The sequence below is a fragment of the Mchenga conophoros genome, linkage group LG3, assembly GCF_057382185.1.
Source record: "Mchenga conophoros isolate Kocher_MC1m ecotype Shallow Benthic linkage group LG3, M_conophoros_male_GT1.1, whole genome shotgun sequence".
Classification (NCBI taxonomy): Eukaryota; Metazoa; Chordata; class Actinopteri; order Cichliformes; family Cichlidae; genus Mchenga; species Mchenga conophoros.
The window spans coordinates 21,830,346-21,847,553 of NC_140528.1; the positions used below are offsets into that span (position 1 = coordinate 21,830,346).

General features: G+C 42.1%; 2 protein-coding genes across 3 annotated transcripts in view; both read right to left on the bottom strand.

Moving 5' to 3' along the window:
- LOC146577674 (protein NLRC3-like) overlaps positions 1–17,208 on the bottom strand; it is a 175,400-nt gene that overhangs the window by 155,468 nt on the left and 2,724 nt on the right. The window contains exon 3 of the mRNA XM_085268283.1: positions 13,916–14,011. Coding sequence (XP_085124409.1) covers positions 13,916–14,011 — 96 coding nt within the window. The remainder of the gene's footprint in view (positions 1–13,915; positions 14,012–17,208) is intronic.
- LOC146577679 (protein NLRC3-like) lies at positions 8,737–13,988 on the bottom strand. 2 transcript variants are annotated; one of them, XM_085268349.1, is made up of 4 exons: positions 13,916–13,988; positions 12,369–12,445; positions 10,425–12,252; positions 8,737–8,914 (listed from the first exon to the last, which is right to left on the bottom strand). In XM_085268349.1, exons 3-4 carry the CDS (start codon positions 12,050–12,052, stop codon positions 8,737–8,739), a joined length of 1,806 nt encoding a protein of 601 aa, XP_085124475.1. In that variant the 5' UTR covers positions 12,053–12,252; positions 12,369–12,445; positions 13,916–13,988. The 2 variants fall into 2 exon arrangements, with proteins under 2 accessions (XP_085124475.1, XP_085124476.1); XM_085268350.1 differs by lacking the exons at positions 8,737–8,914; positions 12,369–12,445; positions 13,916–13,988 and adding an exon at positions 9,659–9,722 and having other exon boundaries at positions 10,425–12,134.

Sequence of the window (17,208 nt, forward strand, 5' to 3'; positions counted from 1 at the left end):
TGCAGGACCTGTACGCCTCCAGGACACTGGGGCGTGCAGCTCAGTCACAGCTGACCCTTCTCACCCTGGACACAGTCTGTTTGACCTGCTCCCCTCAGGCAGGAGGCTCCGGTCCATTCGCACCAGAACCTCTCGCCATAAGAACAGTTTCTTCCCCTCTGCTGTTGGACACATGAACAATAACCGTATGACTGTTCCCACCACTACCACGTGACCCTACGCTGTGTTCACTGCATCATTCCATGTTTGGCCCTGATCACCACCTGCACTCATGTATATATCTATCTACTTAGCACTTTTAATCCTTATTTTTATTTTTATTTAAGTGTTATATGACAGTATGTTTGCACTGAAGCACCGCAGCAATTTCCTAATGTTGTAAACCTGCTCAACATTTGGCAATAAAACCGTTTTTGATTCTGATTACTGTCAGCATTTTAATCGCTAGTTTAAAGGCTGCAGCTGTTGCTCTAACATAAATGTAACAGGCCTCAGTGCTGGTTCTAATAGTCTGAGCTGCTTCCAGCTTTATTTGTGAAGAGCACAGCAGCTTACAAAACACGTAGCTAGCTCGTACAGCTGCGACGTTAAACTTTCATGAGCTAAGATGACCTTAAAATAACGGGGCTACGTGTGGTGATGCTAGCGTTAGCCACGTTAGCGCGTTAACTTCACAGGTGGTCAGACTGAGTAAACAGGCACTAAGTCAGAGGTTGGGCTCTCCGTTTCGCTGCAGGATCCCTTCATTCATGCAATTTATGCAGTTTATTAAAGTGCAATTGGAAAAAGGATTTTGAAATGCAGTTTTTAAAAGCATTTCAAAAATCAGTTTATTAAATGGGAATTCAAAAATGAATTTACAAATGCAGAATTTATTCTATAATTCATTACTTAAGCACAGAATTCTTTATTTCGATGCGCGTGGCTCTTGTGGTCCTCCATACAGGAGTGAGAACGTGTTGGCATTTGGGTCGTCCTTCCCCTCATCATAGTCTGCCACGCAGGCCGTGACAGAAAAGCCCACTAAAAGAACGCCCACCAGACCAAAGCAATGGTTTTGACTTGATCAGCATTAACCCCGCCCCCTGACTTTGATGGGTGAAGCTGACAAATAAAATGTATTTATGAACAGCGATGCAGGGCCAGGAGTAGCAACGTGAATTAAATAAATACATCATTAAATAATTCATTAAATGTGTCAGTAAAATAATCAAAATAGAAAACAAACCAATAATTGATTAAATATGTAATTAACTAATTTGAATTGTATATAAACAAATATTGAAAAATTTTAAATGAAATTAATGGATAATTCATTATTAATATATATCTTTAATTGATTATGTAGATTTTTTAAATTAATTACTGAAATAGTTCATTCATTAGTGATGCATTTATTTAATGCAACCATAAAATTATTGCTAGTTTAAGTAAAATCAATTTAAGACATCAATATTAAAGGTTAACTTATGATAATGAATACATGCAACTATAACTGATGACATAAAAATGAGGATTTCTTAAGCTGAAGCCAAAGTGCTGACTCATTTGTCATGTTACTCTCAAATGTTTTCCCTAATAACAAGAACATAATTACACTTTAGCCACAAGAGGGCAGCAGCATTAATATAAGTCACATGTATATAAAGGTACAGTGATTATATTACAGTGATTTTGACAAAAACAAAACAGTTGATGGCAGTGTGTTTTTCCATGACAGAATAATTACGCACACCCCACTTTGCAGTTATTTATTGTAAAAAATGTTTGGAATCATGTATGATTTCCGTTCCACTTTGTGTTGGTCTTTCACGTGGAATTCCAATAAAACTGATTCATGTTTGTGCTGTAATGTGACAAAATGTGGGAAAGTTCAAGGGGGCCAACACTCGGACCGGCGGCCGCCTCGGGTCTCTGCTCCTCCTGCCTCCCCTTTCCCTCATCCACCTGCTGCCTCTGTGGAAGCTCCGCCATAGCCACCACCAAACAACTGAGTTATTTCTACACATCGACCAGCATCCGGCCAATCCACCACCTTCCATCGTTTATACCGTTACAAAAAAAAAAAAAATCATAAAAAAACATCATTGGCCCAGAAAAACGAAAAATCATCATCGGTATGCCCGATGGCCAGTCCAGCTATGGTCGTGCCATCAGTTAACCCTTCACGTGCCAGCTGTGACACGCGTGCCCAGGGTTGCCGACCCCTGCTCTAAAGCATCTGATTTGGATTCCTGAGATCAAATATATTTTCCTTTGTGTTTGTTTTCTTCCCATTTGTGGCTTTAATGTAGTGTTACATCCTGTTTGTTTGCTTCCATCTGTATACATGTCCAGATTCACTGTTATGTTTCTATTCTTACATTGCTGTGTGATCACTGTTCCCTCTGCTGACTGATGTGACCTTTTGTATCTCACACTGATACTTGTCATATTTGTATCTGCGCCTAAAAGATAGAAAGTTTTCCATGCTAAAACACAGCTCCACCTCCTGCAGTTCTCCCTCTGAACCACTAGATGTCTCTGTTATCTAAATGAAGACGTGCAGCACAGCAACCACAGCAGCGCTCAGATCACACGTGTCCTGTTATTATGTATAAAAGCATGAAACAGGTGAGACAGGTGGGATCAATATTAATGTTGTGGAAATATATGAAAAAGCAACAGAAGAGTGAAAACATTTCCTGTTTCTAGAAAGATCTTTCAGCTCACAGCTGCTCACAGACTGTATTTACAAGTGACAAACTGCAACTCTACAGTACATCTACAGTATATATCAAATATATTCTGTATTCAAATCTATTGAGTGATGTTTGAAAGTCTTTCCAGGTGAGTTTGATCCAGGAGGGTCTGAAGCCAGAGTCAGACAGAGACTGTGCAGAGACTGTAGAAGGACAGAGCAGCAGCAGAGCAGTCCAGATACACTGATGATCCTCTGTCAGATCCAGAGGGACACACAGGGATGATGCTGGACTCTACATTGTGTCTGACAGTGGAGCTGTTCTCAGAGCAGTTCACTCTGCAGCACTGACAGTCATCTGCACTTCTTCTCATTCCTCTGTCAGTCACTGCTGGATGAAGCTCTCCTCTCCACCTCCCAGTAACATGGCCCAGTCAGAGCGTCTCTACACACAAGCTGCTGCTGCTTCAACCTCTCTGGATCATCAGGACACAGCTCCTCCTCTCTCAGCACACACACCGTCCTGTTTACCACCAGCTCCACCTGCAGAGAGAAGAAGGAAGAGCAGAGGAGATAAACGAGTGTTTCCAGAGACTCTTCATCAGCTGTCAGTCAGTGATGCAGCACATCCAGTATAAAGAGCAGCAGGGACTTCAGTGCTGGGACTGTACTAGGACTCATTGTTGCTTCACTTTTTCTAATCTTTGGATTTTTATTGAAGTTGATGAAAATGTTTTTCCCTCCTAGTTTGAGTTTGGACTTTCATTCATTAGAAGAACCTTGGTGTGTCCACTCTGAGCTCTGTAGGAACCCCAACAACAAGCCCAACAATCCAGATGGACGGTTCCAGCTGTTAACTGGAGGAATTCCATCCAAACATCTGCTCTCACTAAATTCTTCCTCACCTACAGACTGTGTTCTTCACTGCTTTAAACTTGGAAATGAATGCAGTCATTGGTCTGCGTGCTGCTTTGTTCAGAGAGCTGATTGGCTGTTGACAGCGTTTGATCAGAGCGTGTCAGCCGTTACTATGGTGACCATAAAGGTCAGAAACAGGAAGTGTTTGTGTCCAATCCTGAAGCCTGTCACCATTCTCCTCTCACAGCTTCACTGAGAAGCTGCAGCTTTACAGGAAACACTGGATCTTTGTTTCATACTGACTGTGTTTAGTACAATACTGCTGACAGCACCACCCACTCACTCCATCACTCTACTTACACCAGAGTCTCCAGTCTGTAGTCTGGACTCTGCTGAAGATCAGACAGCTGCTTCACATCTGGATGCTTCAGGTTGTTTCCCCACAGGTGCAGCTCTCTCAGATGGGAGGGGTTGGACTTCAGTGCTGCTGCCAGATAATCACAGCTGATCTTTGACAAACCACAGCTCATCAATCTGTATAAAGAATGAAAGATGTAAGTTTATTAGACAAAGTGTGAGCTTGAAATCATTCAGTGTTTCATCATCTGTTCAGAGCTGAAGAAGGTTCAGAATGTAGAAGTTTAGAAAATGGAAACTCCAAACAGCTGACAGAGTTCATACGCCTTTGTCAGGGTCAAATTCAAGCAAGACCATGTGAAAATTAAAACACATCATCCTAGGTGAACTTAAACACCTTTGTTCCCCTTTTGTTAAGACATAGAAAAGTACACCACACAAAAATACTGCAAAAGGAAACGGTCGCCTTATATACATAGTGTATAAACTCAAAATGCACATTTCACTTCAAATTAAGATTAAGGCTTTGAACAGATCACATAGTTCAGTTCAACATATAAGACTTTAAGAATGCACAAGCATCTACTTAAAATCTATTTAATTTATCATCCATGATATTATTTTGTACAATTCCAATGTATTTTGTTCATCTCCCTTAAATAAACAGGCAGTCTTAAAGTATGAAATATTCATATACAAACACATATAAATGTGTGTACTGTCTCAGTGGCTGATAGTACCCCACAGGCCTCAGTGTGAGCTTGAAGACATTTATAATGTTTAAGTAGTTTAATGTGCAGGTGCTGACGATAAACACATTTTGAATGAAAGCCGGGGAACTTTGGTAGCACAGAAACAAGTGGCTATTCTTTGTGACTATATGGATCACTCACAATACCATTATTTCACACAAAGGCACCAAATTAATACTCAAAAAAGCTGCAGCAATACACACAAATATAAACAGTACTTGGTGACAACTTTGCTTTTAGCCTTTAACCCTTCTTGACTACTTTTGATGTGGCCTCTATATTTTACCTTTAAAAACAGTTTATCTTGCCAATCTGTTATTTTCTCATTTTGACCAACTGTATCAGCACAATTTATCTAAATTCAGACAAAATTTAAAATACACGTAGAAAGTGATATTTTGACTGTAAAAACCACACACATGTTTAACGAATCATCTTCATAACTTGAAATGCAAATAGAGATTGTACATTTTTAAAAATACGCACACGTTTTGCAAACAACAAAGTTATATGGTACTATTTACCAAAAAATGCAGCCAAGGCTCAGACGTTTTTCATATAATCATTTCAAACTATTTACAGAACAATCAGGTGTCAAACAATAGTTTGTGTCACTCTAACACATATGAGAACAGCACAGGGATAAACCTGCAGGTCTGACAGCAGGTGTGTCACTCAGCGTTTACACTGCAATCTGCCTTTGTTGGCTTTAAGGCAGCAACTGTGACGATCACTAGTAGAACTCACACACAAAACAAAACAACAGCTACACACTAAATACACAAGACAACAAACTAACTTGAGAGCAAACACGGTAAACGTCACAAATCTCTCACGTATCAAAACTCTCTCTCTCTTTCGCTCACTCGCTCTCTCTTGCCGGTCACTCCTAAAACTTCCCCCTTTTGCTAAACAACCAAATGTCATGTTTCCATATCATTTTTGATTGGTCGACATGGTACATTTTCCCACCTATAGGGCTTTGGAGCGTGATGTCACGGGAGATGGGCCATGCCCCCTTCCGCCATGACAGTAGGCCAGCCAAAGGATACCATTTCAGCTATGGATCGTACGTGTTGTGTTGTCGGTTGCAACGTTAGATCACACGATCGTGAAGGCAAGAAGCTGGATAACGGGCTCTCTTTTCATCGTTTTCCATCCTGGAGGCAACGTGAGGGATCCCATGTATCCGATATTACTAAACAAAGACGTCAGGCTTGGATTGCAGCGGTGAGACGAGCGGATATCGAGTTCTCTGCAATCCCCAGCTTTTTGTTGGTTTGCTCACGGCATTTTCTTTCCGGTGAGTTCTAAATTAATTCATATCACTCTTGAAAGGCTTTTAGTGTTATTTTCAACGTGCTGAGGTCATAGATAATGAGATAAAACATGCTAATGTGTGATGCTGCAGAACCACATCATGTCGACTGAGTAGCTTATGATTTGGCATTATTGCAGGCAAACCAGCATATGAAATGGATGTAACAAATCCAGACTGGGCACCAACACTGCACATGGGGCATGACGACATACCTGTATCAGACTCGGACCGGCACTCAAGGCGTACGCAACGGAAGCGAAAAAGAGCACCCATCGGAGGTAAACAACCCCCCCCCTCTAAAAACATACTAAATTGCTATCACTGTACACTAATCCGCACATAACTTCCAGATGAATCACACACCTGTCATTGGAATATTGGTGTACATTTACCTTATGTCTAATTTTATCTTACAGGCTTTCGTTATGCAGCTGCAGAGTCTGAAGGTGTGCCCCGTGCAGAAGTGATTGATGAAGATCTGACAGAAGACCAACAGCAAAATCACAATGTCATGGAGGCAGTGGACAGCAGTTGTGTTGGACAAGTGGAGGTTGAGGTAGCAGCTGCAAATGTGGATATACTGAAGAAATGTAAACCTTTTAAAATGATGACAGATTACAAACTCTCAGCTGTGTCTGTAATCAAACCTCTGTAACTTTGCTTCACTTCAGCAGCATCAGCTCATGTTCACATGTTGATTCATGGTTTGCTTCAGTTTTTGATGGACTGCAGAATATTTTGAAGGTTATCTGCTATAAAAAGCCAGAACAGGAAAATCTGCTTCATGTGTTTCTGTTTGATCCTCAGTGACTTTGACACAAAGGCCTCTGCTGTGATGATCACACCTCTGATCAAGTCTCACAGTGTCAGCTTTGTTTTTATACATATGGATATGTGCTGATGAATGATCAGAGTTATAATATTTCCCACTGCCTGCTGTGTGCCGTGACCTTTGACCTGCTAAAGACAGTCAGCTGTGGATTATTCATTGTTGTGTCTGATACTTAGAACTGTGAGGAAGAACACTACACAGTTAATCAGGGTCCCCTCTCTCTGAATCAGGGAAGGTGGGCAGGCCGCGTGTGGGCCGCGGGCCATACGTTGAGTCTCACTGTTTGAAATGTGAACATTGTTCTGCTGCAGTCAATGGACTAAACCAGAGAAGAAGAAAACAGACTTTACCATGAAGATCCTCAGTGTGGATCAGTATAATATCAGCCTGATGTCTGCAGTTTAGTGTCAGCACAACTTTCACATCATATTCATCTCAGCACAACTAAAACATGCTGACTGACCTCAGAGTTTCAAGTCCACATCCTGGACTCTCCAGGAAACCACACAGATGCTTCACTCCTGAATCCTGCAGCTTGTAGTTGTCACTCAGGTGCAGCTGTCTCAGATGGGAGGGGTTGGACTTCAGTGCTGCTGCCAGATAATCACAGCTGATCTCTGACAAACCACAGTTCATCAATCTGTATAAAGAATGAAAGATGTAAGTTTATTAGACAAAGTGTGAGCTTGAAATCATTCAGTGTTTCATCATCTGTTCAGAGCTGAAGAAGGTTCAGAATGTAGAAGTTTAGAAAATGGAAACTCCAAACAGCTGAAGCCAACAGGAAGCAGCTTCAAACAAACACAACAAGAGAAAAAACTCTGAATGTTTCACATTAAAGTCGTACATTTCTCACAAAGCTCAATTATGTGACAGACATTTCATCCCATGTCAGTTTGGCCTCATCCTGGGCCGGATTATCCAGCACACACTCTGACCACAGGCCCAGGGGCCACGCACAGCTGGGCTCCATCCAAGAGACAGCAAACAAACCAACACAATAAGAAAAAGCACCATGTGATCTTCTTACATCTTCAAGACAAACATAGTAAAAACATGAGCATATTTGTTTCCTGATAAAATGATGTGACAGGTAGAACAGAGTAAAGTGGTGGTGTTACAGCCTTTCTCCCCTCTGCTGCCGAGGCTGTTAGTCTCTCCCAAACTCAGCTACAGGACTTCCAAATGAATGAAAGCAGCAGAAGTGGCTTTACAAATGAAAGAGGAAGAGGAGAAGAAGAGGAGAGGGAGGCCACCCTGACCATCACTCCAGCTGAAAACATCACACTTCCATTAAAGTTGGTGAGGAAATGTTGAGCAGGATGAGCTGCTGGCTAATCTGGAGGCTGTAGCAGCAGCTCACAGTCACAGTGGGTTTCCACTCATGAAAAAGCTCTGGCTGCTTCATTTCTCATCTCATATCAGAGACTTTAATGCTTCACTGAAGCTGTACTGTGATGCTTCCATATTCCAGTGAGGCCTCCATAATGATTTCAGCTGTTCTGTACACACACTGTGTGCCCTGTATGGCTCAAAGTCTCTGCAGCCTGTTTTTATCTGCTATTATCAGATCTTCATCATCCTCATTCACATCCCTCACACACTCTACAGCCTCATCAGCACTGACTTCATCTTCACTGACTGATGGAGCACAACATGAACCTGTGGAGGCTGAAACACTGTCCTGTCAAACATCTCCCCGTCACCACTCCACTTCTGTCAGCCTTTAAATGAACCCTGCTCAAGTCTGTCACTTCTGTTTGGAGCCAAAAGGAAAAACTGTTGTTCAGTCGTTTGGAAAGACAACATTTCTGAAAGCACTCAAACTTCTTCACATTTGTCTTCAGACACATCCTGAACATTTAGGATCTAAAGAAAGTTTCAAACATCAAAGACCTGAAATATAGAAAAACAACAACAGCTGCAGTCAGTGAACTCACCTCAGAGTCTGCAGTCGACAGTTTGGACTCTCCAGTCCAGCACACAGAAGCTTCACACCTGAATCCTGCAGCTTGTTCCAAGTCATGTCCAGCTCTGTCAGATGGGAGGGGTTGGACTTCAGAGCTGAGGCCACAACTTCACAGTGAGTCTCTGAGAGTAGACACTCAGTCAGTCTGTGATGATAGAAAATATAAAATGTGTTATTATAAAAGCAGAAAATCTGCATTATAAACACAGACTGAATGTATATGAAGACAAAACAGAGTGAGGTCATAATCTGATGAATCTGCTCTTCACATCTGTGCTTCAGCTCCTCTTACTGTGTTTGACATGACACAACGATTGAGTCTCTCTCAGACCTGCAGACTTTTAATGAGAATCTTTGTTTGGCTTTAATCTGCAGATGAAGGAGGAAGATGGTGTCACATTTAGGCTTCCATAATGTCCACAGTCTGTCACTGAGATCTGATCCAGAGTCAGAGTGAAGACACACATTTGGACTGTTTCCTGTTTTGACTCCAGAACATTTTGAATGAGTTCAGCTCAGTGAAGAGTTCCAGCTGGAAAGATGATCTCTGTTTGCTACCTGCTGTCAGGTACGACTGTTCACGTCCACACGCAGGAAAAACCTGCTGACTGTTACCAAACGGAGCAGAAATCTCATCACTGGACAATAATGATGAATGAACTCAGAGCTGCTGATATCAGATCTGATTTCAGGGGAACTAAACACAGAAATGATTGGCTCATTTTAGCTTTCTGAGCCATTATCTGCTGCTGTGTCGCTAGTTGGCAGAAAATGATTTGTATTCCTGTTCAGGGCTTCAGTGTTTATGAGTCCAGATCCAGGTGACAGCAAGTCAAAATGATGTTACCTGTCTGTGTCCAGCAGCAGCCTGTATTCACTTTGAATATTGTTATAACCTGACATGGATCAGTTTGTCTTTGATTGGTTTGTAAAGGTCACTGTTTCCATTGGACCTGAGTGACGTACAAAGACAGAGAGGGAGAGAAAGGAGAGAGAGGATGGAGACAGCAAAGAGAGAGCAAACACAAACAGGTGAGAGTGGACAGGTGACCAAGGTCAGCAACCAATCAGAGAGCTTCTGTTTGACCCACAGTCACTGATGATGACTGCACATAACCAAGCAGTGTGTTACTCTGATATCAAATATGGATCCTGCTCTTATAATAATGATCATCAGATGATATTATTGTGTTATTTTGTAGCTGAATACGATGTTTGTGTGATTATCAGTGAAAGAAGCAGTGAGGAGGATGGAGAGAGAGAGAGGACAGAGGGTGAAGTTAGAAACACTAAAAGGATTTTTCATGGATTTCATGGATGATTTGAGTGATTTCCAGCAGGACACTTAAACATGTCAGTGGACGTCCTAAAGAACATATTCACTGATATGAAACGTGTCATTGAACAGGATCAATATCAGTGGAAACATGGTGGAAACAGCTGTGACTGCATGGATGTGACACACTTCAAATCTGTTCTCCACTCTTGGATTTGGGATCCATGGAGCTGCTGCTGAGTCTGTACAATAAAGGAATGGTGTGGAAGGTTGCAGCGTACGGACACAAACACTTTGTGGTTACAATCTGATTTTATTTTCAACATTAAACTACTAACCTACACTGATCAATGATGTTAATGATCACATCTGGACTCACCCAGCCTTTCTGCAGTTCCTCACAGCTGGAATCAGTCTCAGTCGTCCCCGCTCTGATGTGTTGTACTTCTGCAGGTCCAACTCATCCAGAACCTCCTCTGACATCTGCAGCATGAAGGCCAGAGCTGAGCACTGGATTGCAGAGAGTTTCTTCTCTGATCTGTTCTCTGACTTCAGGAACTCTTGGATCTCCTGAAATAATGAGAGGTCGTTCATCTCCATCAGACAGTGGAAGATGTTGATGCTTCTGTCAGGAGAGATTTTATCACTGTTCATCTTCTTCAGGTTGTTGATGACTCTCTGGATGGTTCCTGGACTGATCTCTGTCTGACCCAGCAGACCTACTAAGAGTCTCTGGTTGGACTCCAGACAGAGGCCATGAAGGAAGCGAACAAACAGGTCCAGGTGGCCATTTTTACTCTGGAGGGATTTCTCCATGGCTCTGCTCAGAAATACATCAAGTGATTGGAGATCTTTGTCATCAAAAAAACTGAAAATCATCTTGGTGAAAGATTCTGATTTTAGAAACATCTTCAGCACCTCTGTCTTCCTGGTGGTGTGACAGTGGAACATGTAGACAGCAGCCAGAAACTCCTGAATGCTCAGATGAACAAAGCAGTAGACTGGTTTCTGGAAGATCACACACTCTCTTTTGAAGATCTCTGTACAAACTCCTGAGTACACCGAGGCCTCTGTCACATCCAGACCACACTGCTCCAGGTCTTCTTGGTAGAACATGATGTTTCCTTTCTCCAGATGTTCAAACGCCAGCCTCCCCAGCTTCAGAAGAACTTTCCTATCAGCCTCCGTCAGCTCCTGTGGACTCGTCTCACGTCCCTCATGGTACTTGTTCTTCTTCCTCTTTGTCTGAACCAGCAGGAAGTGTGAGTACATGTCAGTCAGGGTCTTGGGCAGTTCTCCTCTCTGCTCTGTAGTCAACATGTGCTCCAGAACTGTAGCAGTGATCCAGCAGAAGACTGGGATACTACACATGATGTGGAGGCTCCTGGATGTCTTCATGTGGGAGATGATTCTGCTGGACAGCTCTTCATCACTGAATCTCCTCCTGAAGTACTCCTCCTTCTGGGCGTCAGTGAAGCCTCGTACTTCTGTTAGCCTGTCAACACATGTAGGAGGGATCTGATTGGCTGCTGCGGGTCGGGAAGTTATCCAGACGAGAGCCGAGGGAAGCAGATTCCCCTGGATGAGGTTTGTCAGCAGCTGGCTGACTGATGACTTCTGTGTGACATCAGACAGCAGCTTCCTGTTGGTGAAATCCAATGAAAGTCTGCTTTCATCCAGGCCGTCAAAGATGAACAAAAGCTGAGAGACAGCCAGCTTCTCTGCTGTGACCTTCTGTAATGTTGGATGGAAAACATGGAGCAGCTCCAGAAGACTGTACTGCTCATCTCTGATCAGGTTCAGCTCCCTGAATGAAAGCAGAACCACCACACTGACATGTTGGTTCTCCAAGCCCTCTGCCCAGTCCAGAGTGAACTTCTGCACTGAGAAGGTTTTTCCAACACCAGCCACGCCGTTGGTCAGAACCACTCTGATAGGTCTCTGTTGGTCAGGTAAGGCTTTAAAGATGTCCTGGCACCTGATTGGAGCGTCATGGAGGGCGTCCATCTTGGAAGCTGTCTCCAGCTGCCTCACCTCATGTTGGGTATGAACCTCTTCACTCTGTCCCTCTGTGATGTAGAGCTCAGTGTAGATGGTGTTGAGGAGGGTTCTACTTCCTGTTTCATCACTTCCTTCAGTCACACGTTCACATCTCCTCCTCAGACTGATCTTATGTTCATCTAAAACCTCCTGCAGACCAACATCTGCTGAAAGAAAGAAAAACAATGAGACTAAAGAGAAAGAAAACTCTTCAATGTCTGAACAACACAAGAAGTCCAGTTTTCAGAAATGAGTCCATCAGCAGACAGATGTTCAGTCTTACTTTGTACACAGCTGCTCTGACTGGCTGTCTGCAGTCCAGCTCTGCTTCTGGATCTTTCTCCACACTGTGCAGAAGCTCTGATGGTGACACAGAAAAGTCACAGTGGAGATACTTCTGTCCACCTTTGATTAGACTCATTATAAAAAGGAAAACAAAGTTTGAACACAGTCATGTTTCCAGTTCACTGACTTACATTTATTCCATGGACACTCACTCTAACCTGAACCACAGCTACAACCCAACATTGTTGAGGCCTCATCTCCTCCTTTCCTGGCTGTAGAGGTTAAATATGCAACAACCGACAAATAAAAGAATTTGGTTCATTTCAAAGAAATTCACACGGCGACCAAGTAAAGTAACCGTAGTAAAGGAGACAACATCCCGTTGATGGTGGGATTATTTGAAAGATTTGCTTTAGTCACGTCACCAAATGCAGTTGAACCACCCGTGGATCCATGTTTGACCATTCTACCACTCTGAGCTCTGCTTTTGAATCATTTTATTATTATCATCATTCATTTATTCATTCTTTGGAGGGGGGCTATTTCCTAATGCCGCCCTAATAAGCTGATGTTCAAGGGGAAATATAACAGAAACTCTTTCAGTGTTATTCATTAATAAATTAACAGATAAACTGTGAAGAAGAAAAAACTGAGATTTAAAGGAGAGAGTGAGAAACTTGATCATCCATCCTCATAATACATGTTTATCAGTATCTGCTGTGACCATACTGCAGTAATAACTACAAGTCTACATTTCTGTGACTGTTGATCAATCACAGCAGGAATCTGAGCTCATCTCTGCACACAGAGCAGCTTCAGCTCTGGGATAAACTGCTCGCTTCACGTCCTTCTCAGCTCACAGACACTCATCCTGATATTTTCCTTTAACATTTGATGGTATAATTCATCTGAGTTTACACTTTATCTGCATAAATACAGAAAAACAGACCCAAACACCAGAAACCATCAGTTTCACCATGTAGAATATATTGTTGTTTCCTTGCTTTTAATTCAGAGAAAAACTCTGATTTAGATTTTCTCTGTTCTCTTTGCCACAGCCCATCCCAGCAGCAGCTGAAGCAGCTGACTGTCACAGCACTGAATAACACTTTAGGAGGAATTTCAGAGGTCAGTAAAGCTCCAGTTTCAACATCAGTTAATTAATCATAGTTCATCATAAATGTTAACCTGGCTGGCACACATGTTAATGTTAGCCATTTAAATATTAGCAGTTAGCTGAGGCCACAAGAAGAAGAGGCCCTAGAAGAACAATGGATGATAAGATTAGATTTTCAAGACTAGGCAGAGACGTGTTTTCCTTACCTAACCTAACCTACAGTTATGTTTCCTTATTTCTGCTGTTTGCATGTTCACAGCTGAAATAAAGCTGCCTCTTTGACTTCATCCTGTTGTGTTTGGGTCCAATCCTGCCTGCCACACAGCGCTACAGGACAAAGTCTAAGATTTTTATCTTTTTAATGAATCTTTGGTCATATTTATCCAGGAAAACACAAACATGTAAAGGAGTCATCACAGTTCTCTGACCTCGTTGGTTCAGCACTGAAGTCTGGAGGGTAATCTTTGGACCAGTCACTCCTCACCGACGGACAGCTGGATCCTGCAGACTGTGACCTCTGACCTCTGCAGACACAAACATGTTTTATTCAATGATCAATTCTCTGATAAAGTGATTGAAGCAGCTGTGATCACACAGACTGCAGATAATGCAGCTGTTTCCTGTCAGTAACAGTCCTCTTAGATTAGAGTTCAGCTTTTTACAGGAAAACAAATGTCCCTGAATGCAACAGTGAGACACAGTCTGCCTGTGTGGCTGTGATAGCTGCCGTTAGGAGCGCTCATGTGTTTGCAGTTAGACGAGGAGATGTTACCATCATGGACACGTTAACAAATCCTGCAGCATCACGTGGCACAAACACTTTGTGTTCCTGTCATCTGCAAGCAACAGGAAGTTCATTAATAAAGGCGGGATGGAGACGCGACTGTGATGGTTCTCCTTCATCCAGCTGTTACACACATCTGGGCTCACACGACGAGCCTTTGTCTAATACAGCAGCTGCTCTCTGAACACTTTTCTGAAGAGGAGCTGCACAAACCTTTGTTTGCTTTCTAGAGCAGCGTATCAAAGTCAAACTACCCACTGCTAGCAGCTGTTTCTATCATAGTTTAGGATCCAGATGTGTGAGGTCTAGATTTACACCTCTGATTAAAATACATAGTTAAAAACAGCCAATTGAGTCCAAATGTGTCTTAAAACCAGATAAACTGACAGTTACAGCTGAGCCTGTGTGTCCTTGGAGACACTGCTCTGCTACAGAGATGCATTTTAGAAACCAGGAAACATCAAAATCATTTAAATCAGAGAGTTCTTGTTACTAACAGCTCACCTCTCTGCAGCAGAGACTTTAAAATCAATGATAAAATCTTACGCCTAAATTAACTTTACTGTTAACGAGTTTTCATGTTTCTGTAATCCACCAGTGTGCTCATGCTTTTTTAAGTGAAAACATATTTTTAATATTCAAATATAATTATGTTTGTTATTTGTGGATTTTAAATGTCCTTGACAGAGACAGATGATGATCATTATCCTGCACTGTGCTCTCAGGTTTGGTCGAGCTAGCACAAAGAATGGCTATGTTGAACTTCCTCCTGGGATCTACACTAAGAAGTGAGTCCAACATTAGCAGGGTCTCTTTCCTTTATCTGATTCACTTTAGCATTCACAGTCACGTGAAGCTTGTTATTAACTCGATAAGTCAACCCAGGCTTTCAGCTGAGCGCTCACATGAAACACATGGTGTTGGCAGCATCTGATCAATCATATTCATGGAGACGTGTATCAGCAACAGAGCAGCTGAGTTTGCAGAAGGAAGTCAAACTAAACCACAGGAACAATATGAGGAGATTACACACATAATAAAATACTAGCAGTAACACAGCTGCTGCAGACAAATCAGTCGTGTGATCGTGTGTGAGAGGAGAAGGACTGTAAAGGAGTTTGGTGTTAAAAGCTCTGTATGAATGTGGGAGACTTTGAAGGGCTTTAAAAAGGCCAATATAAAATAAAAGGCAGCAAAACTGCTGAGTGTGAAAGTCACCAGACTTATCAGAGCTCTGTGATTAAGACCTGTAAGAACACCTGTTTGTACTTGTTGGCATTATATCAAACACACACGTATATTAAGCCTTTGTTTGAACTCTGGTTGAATTTGTTACTTTCAGACTGTGAAACATCACAGAGGCTGCAGCTGCAGATCTTTTATTCACCTGGAAATTTACTTTAAATGTTAGATGGAAAATGTATTGCTCAGTTTCACCAAAGTAAGAACAATAATCCATAAACCTTCATAAAGACAAACATCTCCCAGAACATTGAGCTGCTGAAGTGTCACTGAAGGGAAAAACTATTTGTCCTCCTCCATCCAGCAACACCTGAAACACCTGAGTGGAAGCTCCTCCCTACACTGTGTTTGAAGCAAAGCACAAAGGAGACACCTGCTGGAGCAGCTGGAGTCCTACAGACACTCAGCCTCTTCACTACACAAACACCTCCTACAACATCCACTCTTTCCACTCTGACTGCTGTGTTTGTGGAAACACTCCAACACACACCGCTTCACATACCAACATAGAAATGTGTGTGAAAAAGAGCTGAGCTGATATTAAACATGAGGATTTATTCAAAAATACAGAGTCAGGAACAACATCTAGACACACATTACCTCTCAGCAGCAGAAGAACAGCCTTTAAAGTTTATATCAAAATCCTTCGACCTGTTGCTCTTTAAGGAAACACAGCTGGGTTCAGGTCCAGGAGATTCTGGCCTCTTATTGATCCTAAAAGAAAAACAATTGTCGCGTATTCAGAATATTGAGGATGAGAACAAAACAACGAAGGTCCAGAAGAATTAGGTCAAACGATGATTTTAATGAACACATGCGTAGGGAGATGAACACCGTTACACAATCAGCGTCGATCTCCGCCCAAAAGCACACAAGCAGTTGCTTTTATAACATCAGGGTATTATTACGCCCCCTCTTGCGTCAGAGCAGATACTTGCATGAGTTAAAAACACAAATGTTCTGTTGACAACTTTTGACACAGTTTGAAAAGAACATCGTCTCCACGCCAGGTGCTTCCTGTAGCTCGTCTTGCTTTCACTTATCCCTGGAACATCAGACGCACGTCCTGCAGCAAACTATCACTTATGCAGGCACAAAATGCAGTTACAAGCAAAATATGTCTGAACTCTAACCTAGAATATAAGTCTACCTACGGTGTGTGTGTGTGTGTGTGTGTGTGTGTGTGTGTGTGTGTGTGTGGATGTCTCGACCTCAATTGCACTCTGTCTCACCTCTCGCCTACTAAAGCTCACACCCAGACTCTCATATGTGTAACAATTTAACTGAAACTATATGTGTAATATATTGAATAAATGCTTTAATCAAATGCCACTACTCAAAGCTCAATAAAAAGGATATAAACGAATAAAAGATAATAATGAATACTTGTATCATGTGTGTTTTGTAAGCGTGTAGGCAATCCTTCCATACCTCTAAGTCACTTTGCACAATAGATCGGCATCGCGACATCGCGCCAGACGAAGCTTCTGACCATCAATTATCAGACTGAGCTTAAACTCTTTAAAAGCACAAACTGCAAGATGTGTATAAAAATAGTTATAACTGCACCTGGAATAAAGGTTAATATGGGATTATGATAGCACCTGTAAAACAAGTTTTAACGTAATACCAACAGCATCAATAAATGCTTTGATGAAATGATGATTAATGCAATGGTAATGATAATGGTTATGA

Bases quoted from the DNA above. Each gene is read 5' to 3' on its own strand.
- LOC146577679 (XM_085268349.1), bottom strand. From the start codon at position 12,052: ATGGACGCCCTCCATGACGCTCCAATCAGGTGCCAGGACATCTTTAAA. The intron at 8,915-10,424 runs GTGAGTCCAGAT...CTATCATCACAG, and splicing joins AGGAACTGCAGAAAGGCTGG to ACTGACTGAGTGTCTACTCT.